The sequence below is a fragment of the Schistocerca cancellata genome, chromosome 2, assembly GCF_023864275.1.
Source record: "Schistocerca cancellata isolate TAMUIC-IGC-003103 chromosome 2, iqSchCanc2.1, whole genome shotgun sequence".
NCBI lineage: Eukaryota > Metazoa > Arthropoda > Insecta > Orthoptera > Acrididae > Schistocerca > Schistocerca cancellata.
This window is the reverse complement of record NC_064627.1, coordinates 773405249-773419505: the sequence shown is the minus strand read 5'-3', so window position 1 is coordinate 773419505 and position 14257 is coordinate 773405249. Positions and strand designations below refer to the sequence as shown.

At 43.2% G+C, this 14257-nt stretch overlaps 1 protein-coding gene across 1 annotated transcript; it reads right to left on the bottom strand.

Annotated features, from left to right (window-relative positions):
• Positions 1 to 6968: 6968 nt before the first annotated feature.
• Positions 6969 to 10157, bottom strand: LOC126162608 (cuticle protein 19.8-like). Its single transcript, XM_049919217.1, has 2 exons — positions 10082 to 10157; positions 6969 to 7766 (listed from the first exon to the last, which is right to left on the bottom strand). The coding sequence occupies exons 1-2, from the start codon at positions 10091 to 10093 to the stop codon at positions 7068 to 7070; spliced, it is 711 nt and encodes a 236-aa protein (XP_049775174.1). The 5' UTR covers positions 10094 to 10157; the 3' UTR covers positions 6969 to 7067.
• Positions 10158 to 14257: the final 4100 nt, after the last annotated feature.

The window sequence follows — 14257 nt, the reverse complement described above, 5'->3', positions numbered from 1 at the left end:
CCAAAATGCTTATGTGATATACATTCAGTAGAAATGGTTATCTCATAACGTTTAACGCTTGTCTGTAAAGTTCTGGTCTCGTTTCAATCAGTTGCTTAAACAAATAAATAGTTAATCATAATTCTGGCAGGAAATGTCCACGTTAAGTGTCCATCCCTGTTCTTAAAGCACATCTCTTAAATGAGAGGATTTGTATCCAGTTTTCTAGTTACATCCATGTATCTGTCTGGCAAGAATGCTGTAACCACATATACCACATTAGGAATAACTAATATCAATACCATACAGATAAGAACTAGAATCACTTCCTATGAATGTTAATGAAAACAGAAAAATACCACTGACAGAATTCACTGAACAGATGCAAATCCAAGCTTATGAGAATATCAAAGAAATACCTACACTTCAGTAAAGGAAGCGAAGTAGTACCTGCCATAGAACATCACAGTCTCCCTAACCACATAACACTTCAAGATTCAATAGACAAGATTACTTTAAATGGCAGTATATCATTACCAATGGCAAAGATCAATGGCAAAAATGACTTATTCTAAGTACAATATAACACCACAAATGCCTAAAACTGAAAGTCTCTCAGTTGCACTACACTCTACAAAATACTTGTCACGAGCCAGTATTCAGAACTGCAGAAAATACACAAAAATATGAAACTTCCTGGCAGATTAAAACTGTGTGCCCGACCGAGACTCGAACTCGGGACCTTTGCCTTTCGCGGGCAAGTGCTCTACCATCTGAGCTACCGAAGCACGACTCACGCCCGGTCTCACAGCTTCACTTCTGCCAGTATCTCGTCTCCTACCTTCCAAACTTTACAGAAGCTCTCCTGATAGAGCACTTGCCCGCGAAAGGCAAAGGTCCCGAGTTCGAGTCTCGATCGGGCACACAGTTTTAATCTGCCAGGAAGTTTCATATCAGCGCACATTCCGCTGCAGAGTGAAAAATCTCATTCTGGACACAAAAATATATTCCTGCACAAGCAAACTTTAGCTCTTCTTCAGAAAATTTGTCTGTATTGCTTGATTTTATGATAAACTGCATGAAAACTTACAAGACAACACTTTTCTGAAATATTTTACTTATATAAAGTCTCTGAACTGATAGTTTCACAAATACATTCCGAAAATCACTGCACCTTACAGTGGACGTGAATTTGGGTAATTAAATTTGTTGGCCTACGTTTGCGGAAGGAACGCTCGAAAGATCGTCTGTTCTGCAGCCTGTTACTATTAGTATAATGATGAAACTGTCAAAAATCAAATTTCATTTACCGTACTTGCTATGTGCAATGCAAGATGGTATCTTATCAATTTTCAAAAAATGCTTCTACAGCACACAACTTTGGATGTACACTGCGAGTATACAACACACTGATAAAGGTAAAGACTGAAGAATGAGGAAATAAACTTAACAACTGATAAATGAGAACAAAGACTCCAAGTGTAACTATGCTTCCTTAACAACAATACCCCTTTCATAAAGTTCTCACAACTGGACCAGTTAGCAAAAATCTATCTTAATAATTTTCCTATATACAATTACTTTCCTTGACACGTATTTCAATTATAAGGGCAAATCCATGCGCTTCACTAAAAAACTTTTACAGTAAACTTTAACCATACGCAATGCTCTAACAACATGAAACTACACAATATATATATATATATATATATATATATATATATATATATATATATATATATATATATATAAGCTGGATTATCTTAGAAAACTTCCCTTCTAACGTTCTTGCGTTCATATAATCTCAGTTCCATAAAATTTTTCCTCAGAGTAAATTAATACAAAATGCTTTTCAAATAACGCCGCCTCCATTACACGGCAGGTCAGCTTCTATCCTTCTCAAAGCAAGTACATAGCCAGATTGTCTAACACACACTAACTGCTACTCCGCCACAGTAAAACTAACCTCTCTGACCAAGATCTATGGCCCCAAGAACAGACTGACGAAGAATTTGGTTATATCGATACTACAGATGTTCAGTACATTTATAATATTCGCAATTTCATTCACGTTTATGGGCAAAATAACCTGAAAATTGATATGGCAAATAGGACAGTCTCCCTTCAACTTATACTGAGTCAAGGGGACGACTAAATCTAACGGTCCGTAAAAACAGCGAGATAACGACGTTGACGGTTCATGCAGAGAGTCTACAATTGTAGCAAATTATTTCCAGCCTCTGTTCGTAGTATTCGTCAACGGCTACGATGGAGATGGTTATCGATATCCAGGGAAAGGAGGCTTTCTTCAGCTTGGGTATGATGGGCTGGTCTTTCCCTGATCGTCCGAAATGGGTAGAGTGTGGGAATGCTAGGCTGATTACAAGAGCGAGTAATTTTTCTTGACGACCGAAGTTTTCCAGCACCTGGTGTAAATAACTTCTGAAGGTCTTGGCAGGGAGTAGAACATTTTAACGACGATCTATCAGCGGGAGTAGGAATTCACTAACGTTGGTCACAACTGAAACCTCTGAAGATCATAGCAGTTTTGTGAAACAGACTGTAGGTTGAGAAATCGGGAAAACGGCTGTACGAGTATGAGAAGTGCAACATGCGGGGAGATGCTGGCGTTTTGCTATTGTACTTCTGAACTGAGGAAGTGGTGACCCTTCATGATCAATCAAATTATTTCTTGCAGTTTCAAAACCTGTGAAAATTCGTGAATGCGTTCCCGCGCGCAGGCGCGAATTTCTGGATGAATCGTATCAGTTTTTTTATAGGATAGTGCTGCCGTTTAGGGAGTGAATTTACGCGCAGCAGACGGAGTTCTCAAACTATGTTGTGGAGCCAAACAGCAAGCTGAACGGAGCTGTTCAGTGAGCAAGATGCACTTTACTTGAATAAATCATATTCGTTCCCATAGCAATTTGATAGCAATGTTTTTGTGTGATTTTTCCCAATTGCTTTTAAATTGCATTTTACGGACTTTTTCGTGGAATTAACGAGCAGAAGTCGCTAAGACTCGTTGGAGTAGGTTTATGATCTGATAGCGATATATATACAGTATTCCATTCCAGTGGCCGGATTTCGGAATCTTCCTTAGAGCTGTTAGATAGATCTAGGGCTTCAACTATTGACGTTGGAGTATTGAGAAGTGTCATCCCTCTCGTGAGTCAAAGCGAGTTTGGCGATCATTGTTTAAATTGATTATAATGGTATAGTAGCACAGAGAATAAAATCCAAGTCCACCGATAATTTTTTCCGCTTAAAACTGCGGAGTAGTACATGGCGTAAGTTGTCCTGCGCGCTGCACATACTCGTACATAAGTGGTCAAAACTTAAGGACGGAAGTAACTTTCACTTGATGTCTCATATGAAGTGTAACACATCTCGATGAAACTTGTGCCACACATAGAAAGAACTGCTGCAGTATATTACAGAATGTAGCCAAAATAAATACGCAGTGAGACGAACAGAAATGCCACTTTTATTCAAAGACAATAACTACACTGGTCATTGCTGTTTATGATGGCCCCCTGAGACATGGTTCTTAATAAGGTGCGGATGGCAGTGTGTATTCTGGAATGTGCTCCCTTGTCGGACACAAGGTTGGTAAGGAGTTCTTATGGTAGGGCGTTGTGTTCCGTCGCCAGTGCGGTTGACAACTACTGGATGGTCCATGGTGCATGTGGACGTTCTGCTATACGTCTCCCCAACTTCTAGGTGGGATTTAAGTCCGGGGAACGATCAGACCTGACCATTCGCCAAATATCCTCTCGTCCTAAGAGCACCTCCACCTGCACAGTTCGATGTGGTCGCACATAACATGAAGTCAGGGCCAAATGCACCACTGAACAGACAATTGTGGGAAAGCAGTACAGTATCACAACAACGATGACCGACGAATGTACCGTGTTCATAGATTTGGAGATCAGTAGGTCCATGCTACATTATGCATCGCCGGCAGGAGTGGCCGAGCGGTTCTAGGCGCTACAGTCTGGAACCGCGCGACCGCTACGGTCGGAGGTTTGAATCCTGCCTCGGGCATGGATGTGTCTGATCTCCTTAGGTTAGTTAGGTGTAAGTAGTTCTAAGTACTAGGGGACTGATGACCTCAGAAGTTAAGTCCCATAGTGCTCTGAGCCATTTGAACCATTATGCATTCCCACACCATTTCATCTGAACGGTGAAAGCGCTCATGTTCGAAAATGATTCTGGACACATTACGTGTTGCCACCTCTCTCCATACGAGGGTACTTCGAGAATCGCTACTCAGACAATCTGCTCTCATCCGAGAAGAACACGCGACGCTACTCCTCATTGGTTCAGAGCCTGTGACGTTGGCACCATTTGCAAACGGTGCCACTAATGTGCGGCTGTCAACGGGACACAACGCATTGGTCGCCGGGAAAAGAAACCATACCCAAAAAAAAATGTTCAAATGTGTGTGAAATCTTATGGGACTTAACTGCTAAGGTCATCAGTCCCTAAGCTTACACACTACTTAACCTAAATTATCCTAAGGACAAAGACGCACACCCATGCCCGAGGGAGGACTCGAACCGCCGCCGGGACCAGCCGCACAGTCCATGACTGTAGCGCCTTAGACGGCTCAGCTAATCACGAGCGTCTATTCCATACCCATGCAGCTGCTTGTCACTCTGGAGCGTGGGACTGCATGTCTTGCAATCTTGTTAAATATGGTTACAATTGCACCCTCTGTTTGACGTATATTACGTCTTGCCTGTTGCACAATGTTGTCGTCGTATGCCAGTGTACTTGACTGTGGTCGACCACATCTCGGGTAGCAGTGCCCGTCGTTCTTAACGCCTCCCATGAATGTGGAAAAATGCTGTGAGCAATACCAAAGTCCTAGGCTAACCTTCGTCCTTCTTCCAGTTACCCGCTGCTGTTTCCCCGTGTGAAGTCATCCAAATGTTGTCTCCGGGCCATGTTGTAACGAAGAACACCAACGCAGTGCATCGAAACTTCTCACTGATTGACACATGCTGTCTTTTCCGACTTCTTCATCTGCCTCGCTTTGCGCCATTTGGCGCTATAGCCACCATAACGTCATGCCACGTGACGTCCAGCTTTCTGTGCACGACTGGGAGACCTCTGGCAACATTCTCTCGCGCTTTCAGTCATTTTTACCGAATAGTTGATATGTTATGATACTTTATCTATTAAATACTTAAATCTTCCAGAGCAGTGTAGCTATGAGTGTGTAGATTCTGGATGCCGTTGCGTATAGGTATTCGCGTGACGTCACAGAAGCTCCGAGGAAAAATGAACAGAACTTTCACAGTCTCATTACTTTTTCGAGACACTTTCCATATTGACACTCATATGATATAACATTCAGTGTCGTGTATTCTCGCCAGTGGAAATGACGGTTCATTCCATTTGTAAATTGTAAAATGTATGCTGCTGCTGTAATTGCATCGGATTTTTTATTGTGCAATAGCTTTAGTGTTACGAGTAAATGCTGATAGTGCCCGCCCGGTTGGCCGTGCGGTCTAACGCACGGCTTTCCGGGCGGGAAGGAGCGCCTGGTCCCCGGCACGAATCCGCCCGGCGGACTTGTGTCGAGGTCCGCTGAACCGGCCAGTCTGTGGATGATTTTTAGGCGGTTTTCCATATGCCTCAGCGAATGCGAGCTGGTTCCCCTTATTCCGCCTCAGTTACACTATGTCGGTGATTTCTGCGTAAACAAGTTCTCCACGTGCGCGTACACCACCATTACTCTACCACGCAAACATAGGGTTACACTCATCTGGTGTCAGACGCTCCTTGGGGTGGGGGGGGGGGGGGGGTCCACCGGGGGTCGAGCCGCACAATAACCGTGGGTTCGGTGTGGGGCGGCGGAGAGGTGAAGTGGACTGCGGTAGTCATCGTGGGGTTGTGGACCACTGCGGTTGCGGTGGGGACGGAGCCTCTCCGTCGTTTCTAGGCCAACGGTTAACATACAATACACTACAATACAAATACTGACAGTAAGGGATAGTTCTATTCCGGATTAGGTACCAAGCATAGTTGGACTATAAAATATTGACCAATATACCTACTGTAAAAGACGAGATACAAATTTTAAACGTTTTATGGTAGGTAACACAACCATTATATTCGGCTGCTATAGCATGGTACTGAAGAATTGTTTCCAGTCTCCACCGTTGCCACATCGTTTACATAAACACATTGCTGACCTTCCTAAAATAGAGTGGTTTCACATTTGACAAAGGGTATTGACGTTTTAAACTTGATACCTTGCAGAGCAGTGTAGCTATGAGTATGTAGATTCTGGATGCCGTTGCGTATAGGTATTCGCGTGACGCCACAGAAGCTCCGAGGAAATGCAATCCGAAAACAAAGGAAGTAGGTTACAGTACGCTTGTTCGCCCACTGCTTGAATACTGCTCAGCAGTATGGGATCCGTACCAGATAGGGTTGATAGAACAAATAGAGAAGATCCAATGGAGAGCAGCGCGCTTCGTTACAGGATCATTTAGTAATCGCGAAAGAGTTACGGAGATGATAGATAAACTCCGGTGGTAGATTCTGCAGGAGAGACGCTCAGTAGCTCGGTACGGGCTTTTGTTGAAGTTTCGAGAACATACCTTCACCGAGGAGTCAAGCAGTATATTGCTCCCTCCTACGTATATCTCGCGAAGAGACCATGAGGATAAAATCAGAGAAATTAGACCCCACACAGAGGCTTACCGACAATCCTTCTTTCCACGAACGATACGAGACTGGAATAGAAGGGAGAACCGATAGAGGTACTCAAGGTACCATCCGCCACACACCGTCAGGTGGCTTGCGGAGTATGGATGTAGATGTAGATGTAGATGTAGATACCTCTTCGCATTGTGTGGTATAATATATACTCTGGCCATTATTATGAATATAAAACAGACGTAGGCTGATCACTGGTAAATGGGTATGTGAACAGGGCTGAGGACAATTACCAATGCAGTACACAAGTAAAATATGAGTCAACGCCTTTATTTACACGACATAAATACAGAGATGACCAGCGGGTTTCCACAGAAGCAGCTACAATACGTGACTGATAGCCATGAAATGATTTAGCGGAGGTAAGTTCTAGGATAGGGGTAGATAGGAGCAGCGTATGCAGCCCTGGCGAAGGGGGCGGCGGCGTAAGTGGCGTAGGCGGGTGCTGCGATCGCTGCCCTGGCGATGGGGGCTGCTGCGATGGCTGGGGCGGCGACGGCGGTCCTAACCACAGGGGCGGCTGCCACGGCTGGGGCGGCGATGGTAGCCCTGGCTACTGCGGGGGCGGCCACGGCGACGGGAGCGGGCGCGGGGGCGGCGACTGGCGGGTGGACTCCGCCCTCCTTGTGCACGACTGCGTTGAAGCCGTTGACGGGGTCTGCGGTGTAGTCGACGGTGCGCACGGAGCCGTCGGGCTCGACCAGGCTGTAGCTGCCCTGGACGACGTCTCCGTCGCGGCTCTCCTGGTGGGTCTTGGAGTCGCCGGTTAGCGCGTCGGACACGCTGTAGCCGTAGCTGTACTGAGGGTGCGGATCGTACTCGGCGGCGGCCACGGCTGCGGGGGCGGCGGCGGCTACCGGCACAGCGGCGGCCCTCACGGCGGGGGCGGCGATGGCCACAGGGGCAGCGCGGACGGCGGGGGCGGCGACGACAGCGGGGGCGGCGGCGTAAGCGGGGGCGGCATAGGTGCGGGCGGCGTACGGGGCGTACACCGCGGGAGCGTCCAGGTAGATGGCGCGAGCCACAGCCACCACCGCCGCGAAGATGACCACCTGCACAGTAATTTGTCACTTGGTGTATGCTACTTAATCCGTGTGTAGAGAACATTGCTGTTTATCCTAAGTGATATCATACATCCATTGTATTGTAGTGAAGCAAGATCTTCACATTTTCTTACAAATCGTGATTGAAGTCTAAAATTATTGTTTTTAGTAAGTGTGAAAGGGGGAAAAGTGGATCCCACCTGAAGAACGACAGGTGTAGTTCTACAAATCCCTGAAGCAGCAGGCCCTCCCATATGTTCATAAATTGTTAAAAAACTACATACCAGCAAGTGTCCCTGTTATACTTCACATAGGCCAACCTATGAAGAAAGTAGTTGGCTATGGCTGTTATGATACAATATCTATGTTTATGTTTGAGACATGGAGATATACCATTATTGAACATATGTGCCAGCTCCAGAGAGTTTCGCCACATCCATCAACAGTAGGATGCACCCAGTAGCCACCCATTAAGAATACTGCTTCATGTCGCATAGTTCTCTCTCAGTCAAAGCAATGGGTCTACATGTACTGTTAAGGTAGGCGTTTATTATAACAGCTGTAATCCGCTCACGTACTATTTATCGATTTACGTTTGGTTATTTCTTACTACAGTGAGGCTGGTTAGAAAGTTAGGCATCGGATAGTCATAAGTAGCCAGTTTTTGAGGGCGAACTTACTCCTAACATGCGCCGGTAACTGAAGTTCTGACAGAGAACCTACAGCACATACTCTATATATTCTTCCACATTGTTCTATGATTCATTCGCTTCCAAATTGTTGTAATAATAATGAAGAGGTTGTAATATGCTAACACTTTTGTATGACACAGTTAATTTATTCCAATTTAAATTCGAGTATCAAAGCCCTACTTTTTCTGATCGCACTCACACTACAATTACAGCCACATCAATCACAAGCTTATATGAGCTTACCATCGTTGCTTCATTACTGTACGATCGCCCGACACGAAACTAATTCTGAGCTTCAAAATTCTCAAACTGATAACACACATACGTGTCCTACTCGCTTGATGGCTCTGATACGATTGACTATAATCTTTCCTTAACGTACTTAACTTTTCTACGCGATCACGGGAAGCGCAGGCACTTGGGATCCACCCTGCAAGTATGTTCCGGCTCGACTAACTCACTCCTTCGCGCCAAACGATCTCCAAAAGTCTATTTGACCTCCTAGAACCATGGGGCAGCGACACTGCTGCGGTATAGCAAAGTAACGTAAGGGTAGATTCGATCCTTCAACTATAGGATCAATATTTCTACCCCTTACGCAGGTTGGACGGTTCAATATTAACGGGCACACTAAGCGACGCCCCATCCTTGTGCGCATCAGAGGTAGTTTTTTAATTGAACCTGTAGTGCGGTCTGAAACGGTCGTTAGTATGACAATATTGTACATGAGTTTGAAAATTCTTTGCAAATTTTACGTCCTCCACTATGTTGTTTTAGTCGCAGTCTTCTTGATTGTAAAAGAGAAACAGTGGGTTACAAATCACTGGCAATATCAAGAAATCATTCAGAGACCCAAATGTTGAAAGATGTGGTTGTTTAAAATAGCTTATACCATACTAAGGCGAGAGCATGAACGAACGGAGCGGTAGAGAATCAATTATATGGAGATAGGTAAGGAATCTAGTATGTAAAGGTAGACTTACTGTGTGCGAGAGAAGTCTAGATTCTAAGAAATCATCGCTCAGTAACGTGGAAGATAGTAGAGCTGATGCAATTCACAGACTATATCTCACCTGTCCAAGAGAGGCAGTGGAACAGATTGCGATTTACAGGTAAATATATAATGAAGACTGTAATATCCTTGAACTTCAAATACAAATGACCATACAGTTTGAATACTGACTCACACAGACATAGGCATAATTGCATAATGTAAAGCAACACCGAATACGGATCCTTTTCGATACAATAGCTTACGAGCACCAGAGAACTATCTAAGTTGTTTTCTCTAGTTTTCACTTCCAAACATGCAAGGACTAAAAATTCGAAAATATTTGATTTGACTCTAGCGGCACTAGTGATGGAAAATGAAGCACTAATATGTCATTTGAGTTTCCATGAATAATCACCTAAGTGTTGGCGCATGGACACTAATATAGCCGGCTCAAGCACGTTAGACGGTTACGGACACGTATTGATGCTAGTGGATGCCAACCGCATGATTAAAAATTAACAGTCACTGTAAACAGTAAGAAGTACCGCCGCTGCTTCCTCAGTTTGGTGTATCACACAACACTTAAGTTTTCCAACCACAGAAGATGGATTTGCAGAACCACTGATGCACTGGCCTACCTTGCAAGCCATGTCGTTGTCCGGATCCTCGACGAACTCTGCTGCTGTGTCCTCGCCGGCTGGCTTTTATAGCGCGCACCGCTCGAACAGATGGCCGAGTAGCCTGCTCCCTTAAATTCTCCATCAGGCACCTGCCACGGTACACAGCCGCCTGTGCCATAACTTCAGAGGACGACCAGCTAGCGCGCCTTATGGTCGTAAACGCCCATTGTGGTTGCAATAATCACTTCAGCATCTGCAGGCTTCGATGCAGCTACAGCAGTGGAAACCAGCTTAAAGGGAGGATTCCAACAAAAAAAGTTAACAATGTCTGAAAAAGACGTATCTATTTATTATGAAAGTAGTAGATAGATATAAGACATATACAATCATGATGTATTTACATAGATTCTTTCATATCACGAGTAACAAAATAAGGAGTTCGCATTTCCTGGATGGATTTCCATCCATAAACACATCGACTGTCCTGCTGTGTTTCTGCATCATTAGTAAGTACTTTTTCCAATCTCCGTGTTTCCTAATTACATCAAACGTTCTTTTCGGCATTGGTTGTTGTTGCGGTCTTCAGTCCTGAGACTGGTTTAAAGCAGCTCTCCATGCTACTTTATCCTGTGCAAGCTGCTTCATCTCCCAGTACCTACTGCAGCCTACATCCTTCTGAATCTGCTTAGTGTATTCATCTCTTGATCTCCTCTACGATTTTTACCTTCCACGTTGCCCTCCAATACTAAATTCGTGATCCCTTGATGCCTCAGAACATGTCCTACCAACCGATCCCTTCTTCTAGTCAAGTTGTGCCACAAACTCCTCTTCTCCCCAATTCTATTCAATAACTCCTCATTAGTTATGTGATCTACCCATCTAATCTTCAGCATTCTTCTAAAGCACCACATTTCTAAAGCTTCTACTGTCTTCTTGTCCAAACTATTTATCGTCCATGTTTCACTTTCATACATGGTTACACTCCATAGAAATACTTTTAGAAAAGACTTCCTGATACTTAAATCTATACTCGATGTTAACAAATTTCTCTTCTTCAGAAACGCTTTCCTTGCCATTGCCATCTACATTTTATATCCTCTCTACTTCGACCATCATCGGTTATTTTGCTCCCCAAATAGCAGAACTCCTTTACTACTTTAAGTGTCTCATTTCCTAATCTAATTTCCTCAGCGTCACCCAACTTAATTAGACTACATTCCATTATCCCGTTTTGCTTGTGTTGATGTTCATCTTATATCCTCCTTTCAAGACACTGTCCATTCCGTTCAACTGCTCTTCCAAGTCCTTTGCTGTCTCTGACCGAATTACAATGTCGTCATACAGTTCATTTTGTTAAGGTTTGTAATTCTTGCAGGGAAACTGTTGCCCACTCTTCTTGTATCGCTCTTTCCAGCTCACATACAGCCTCAGATTACCTTCCATTGTAATAAACACGCCTTGGAAGTATTCCCCAAAAGTTTTCTCAGTGTATCAAATCCGGGCGACGTGCAGTCAAGGGAAATACATGTATATCTTTATCTTCAAACCACTTTTTGGTCGAATCAGAGACATGTACAGATGCATTTTCTTGTTGAAACATTTAGCTTTCGTTCCCTAGATCCTAGTTCTGTATCTAGCACCTCAATGTAAATGTTAAGAGTTCATTCGAGTGTTCAGCCAAACAATGGGTGATTTATCTTTAGTGCAGAAGACTGCCAAAATCATAACTATTCCACCACCAAAATTTCTACTTATTCTTACCTGCTGTTCTGTACTTGGATTCATGCCAACGCTACTGAAATCTACACAGCCCATCTAAATTAAGCTTCTTCTCATCACTGATGATCATTTTATCCCATTCTGAAGTCGATGACATATGTTTTTCAGCAAAATCCAGTCTAGTCTGTTTGTGTTTGGGTGTTACGGCAGATATTTGTCATGTGAAAAAATTTGTCGTACATGCCTGGCAATTACTGGCAACTGTAAATCATCAATAAATCGAGAAGAACAAGTTGAGAAGAATAACGGTTTGTGGCCCTTGTTTTGCCCAAAAGTAACCATTTCCATGCGTCAGATGATTTTCTACTTTGCCCGTATTTTTCGTTCAGCCCAATCTAACGAAATTATCAATCACTGTACTTGAATGGTTCAATTCTTTGCGATTTGACTGTCAGATTGTTGCATTTCGTCGTAAGCTCCAATTTTTTATTTATATTCAGATGACGACCGTTATCCGCGTGACATTGTCACAGTCGTGGTTTATGTACACAACACGCACTATCACTAATTATTCGTTTCCTATCCGAAGTGAAGGCACGTACGCACACAGTAACACCGCACACAGACGACTGCCTTTATATCGCCTCCCTCCCTCTGCCACGTCCGCAGCTCATGGTCGTGCGGTAGCGTTCTCGCTTCTCGCTTCCCGCGCCCGGGTTCCCAGGTTCGATTCCCGGCGGGGTCAGGGATTTTCTCTGCCTCGTAATGACTGGGTGTTGTGTGATGTCCTTAGGTTAGTTAGGTTTAAGTAGTTCTAAGTCTAGGGGACTAATGACCTCAGATGTTAAGTCCCATAGTGCTTAGAGCCATTTGAACAACGTTAACTTTTTTACAAATACCCATGTCTTTATACTGTACAGTGAAACACTTCCCGTTATTTTTTGATAACACCCTTACATGACTTCTGCCTCAGACAGTCGAGTAATGCGTGTTGTTCATTTAGTTAAATCTGTTAGCCATACCTGTACCTTAAAATTTAGTGGAATCGGATTCTCCCATAGTTCATAGCGCCAATGCATGTGTTAAATTTGTCTGAAATTTAGTGCTATGTGCTTTTCTTTAAAGAAATCGATATGGAGTTCATTTGCAAAAAGCAATAAAGAATTGCTTAAAGGCGTTATTTATTTTTTCTTCTGTTACTGTATATACACAGGGTGTCCCAGAAGGAATGCTCCACGTACAGGTATATGACAGGAACGATTATTCTAAGAAAAAGTCTGGTAACTATGGGCTCTAAAATGCATACCTTAAGAGCTCCTAGAACTTCTTTGTCGTCGATACCGTGAAACAAATCTCTTCTACTGCAAGGTCTTTGATTTCCACAGCATGGATCAAATCAGGAAAAAAGTATGTACTGAACATATAATCCGTACCATAAGAACTATGAACGCTTGTTGAGTAGAATAGACGTGCTTAACAGCAGCGAAGAGGAACAAGTGCTCATAGATCTTAGGGTATGCATTTTAAAGCCCACGTTTACTAGAACTTTCTCTTCGAATTACCGTGGCTGTCATGTCCCTAAATACTGACCTTTCCGCTTGGAACACTCTGTACTGGGACTGACAAAATTACTCAGGTCATCTCTCAGAAGAATTAACTATTTTCGCTTGAAGTGTCATAGACATACAACAGAAATAAGATAACGTCAGAGGTGAGTCAGTTAGTTCTCTGCAAGATTAAAATCTTTAGGATTCTACAAACTGTGTCTCCCCTGATCGAAATGTCTCTCCTTTCTTCAATTGTTCCAGTGCGTAGCAAAACTGTTTATAAAAACGTTTCTCTATGCGTAACTGTGACCCAAAAAAAAACTAACAACTTTTCCGTAGAAAAAGAAACAGAGAGGAACTGTTTCTGTTATATTTGCTACCATACATACTTCATTTCCTTGTCAACTGACGGCAACCTGACGTGCCAAACTGAATTTTTTGCGCTTTATCTATTGTTGACAGCGCTAGTCTCTTTCACGTAGTGCAAACAATTGACTGACCTTACTCACTTTATAACGAGACGGTAATCTCCTTGTGCTTTTCTACAGAAGCATAAAGAAGAAATTACAGGAAATATCATTAATGACAACTACAATAAAAATATCAATAATATTAAACAAAACAGTGGCACTAAAGCGGAGAAAAGTAACGGCTTAAGCAAAACTGGAAAATCTGAAACATATATTAGAAAAAGAAAACAACAATGAGATAAATGAGTCACTTTTAAAACTGACACGTTCTTAAGGCTTGTAGTTCGGTCTTATGGAAACTTCGGGATAGTTGATTTCATATGACTACAGTGCATAAAAATTCCATGTATTCCTTGATTCTACTAACAGTTATAATACCAAACTTATATTTTTCTTCATTGTTACAGTCATGGTACGTAAACACATAGCAAGATACACAGTGGCATGTTGGTCAGTAA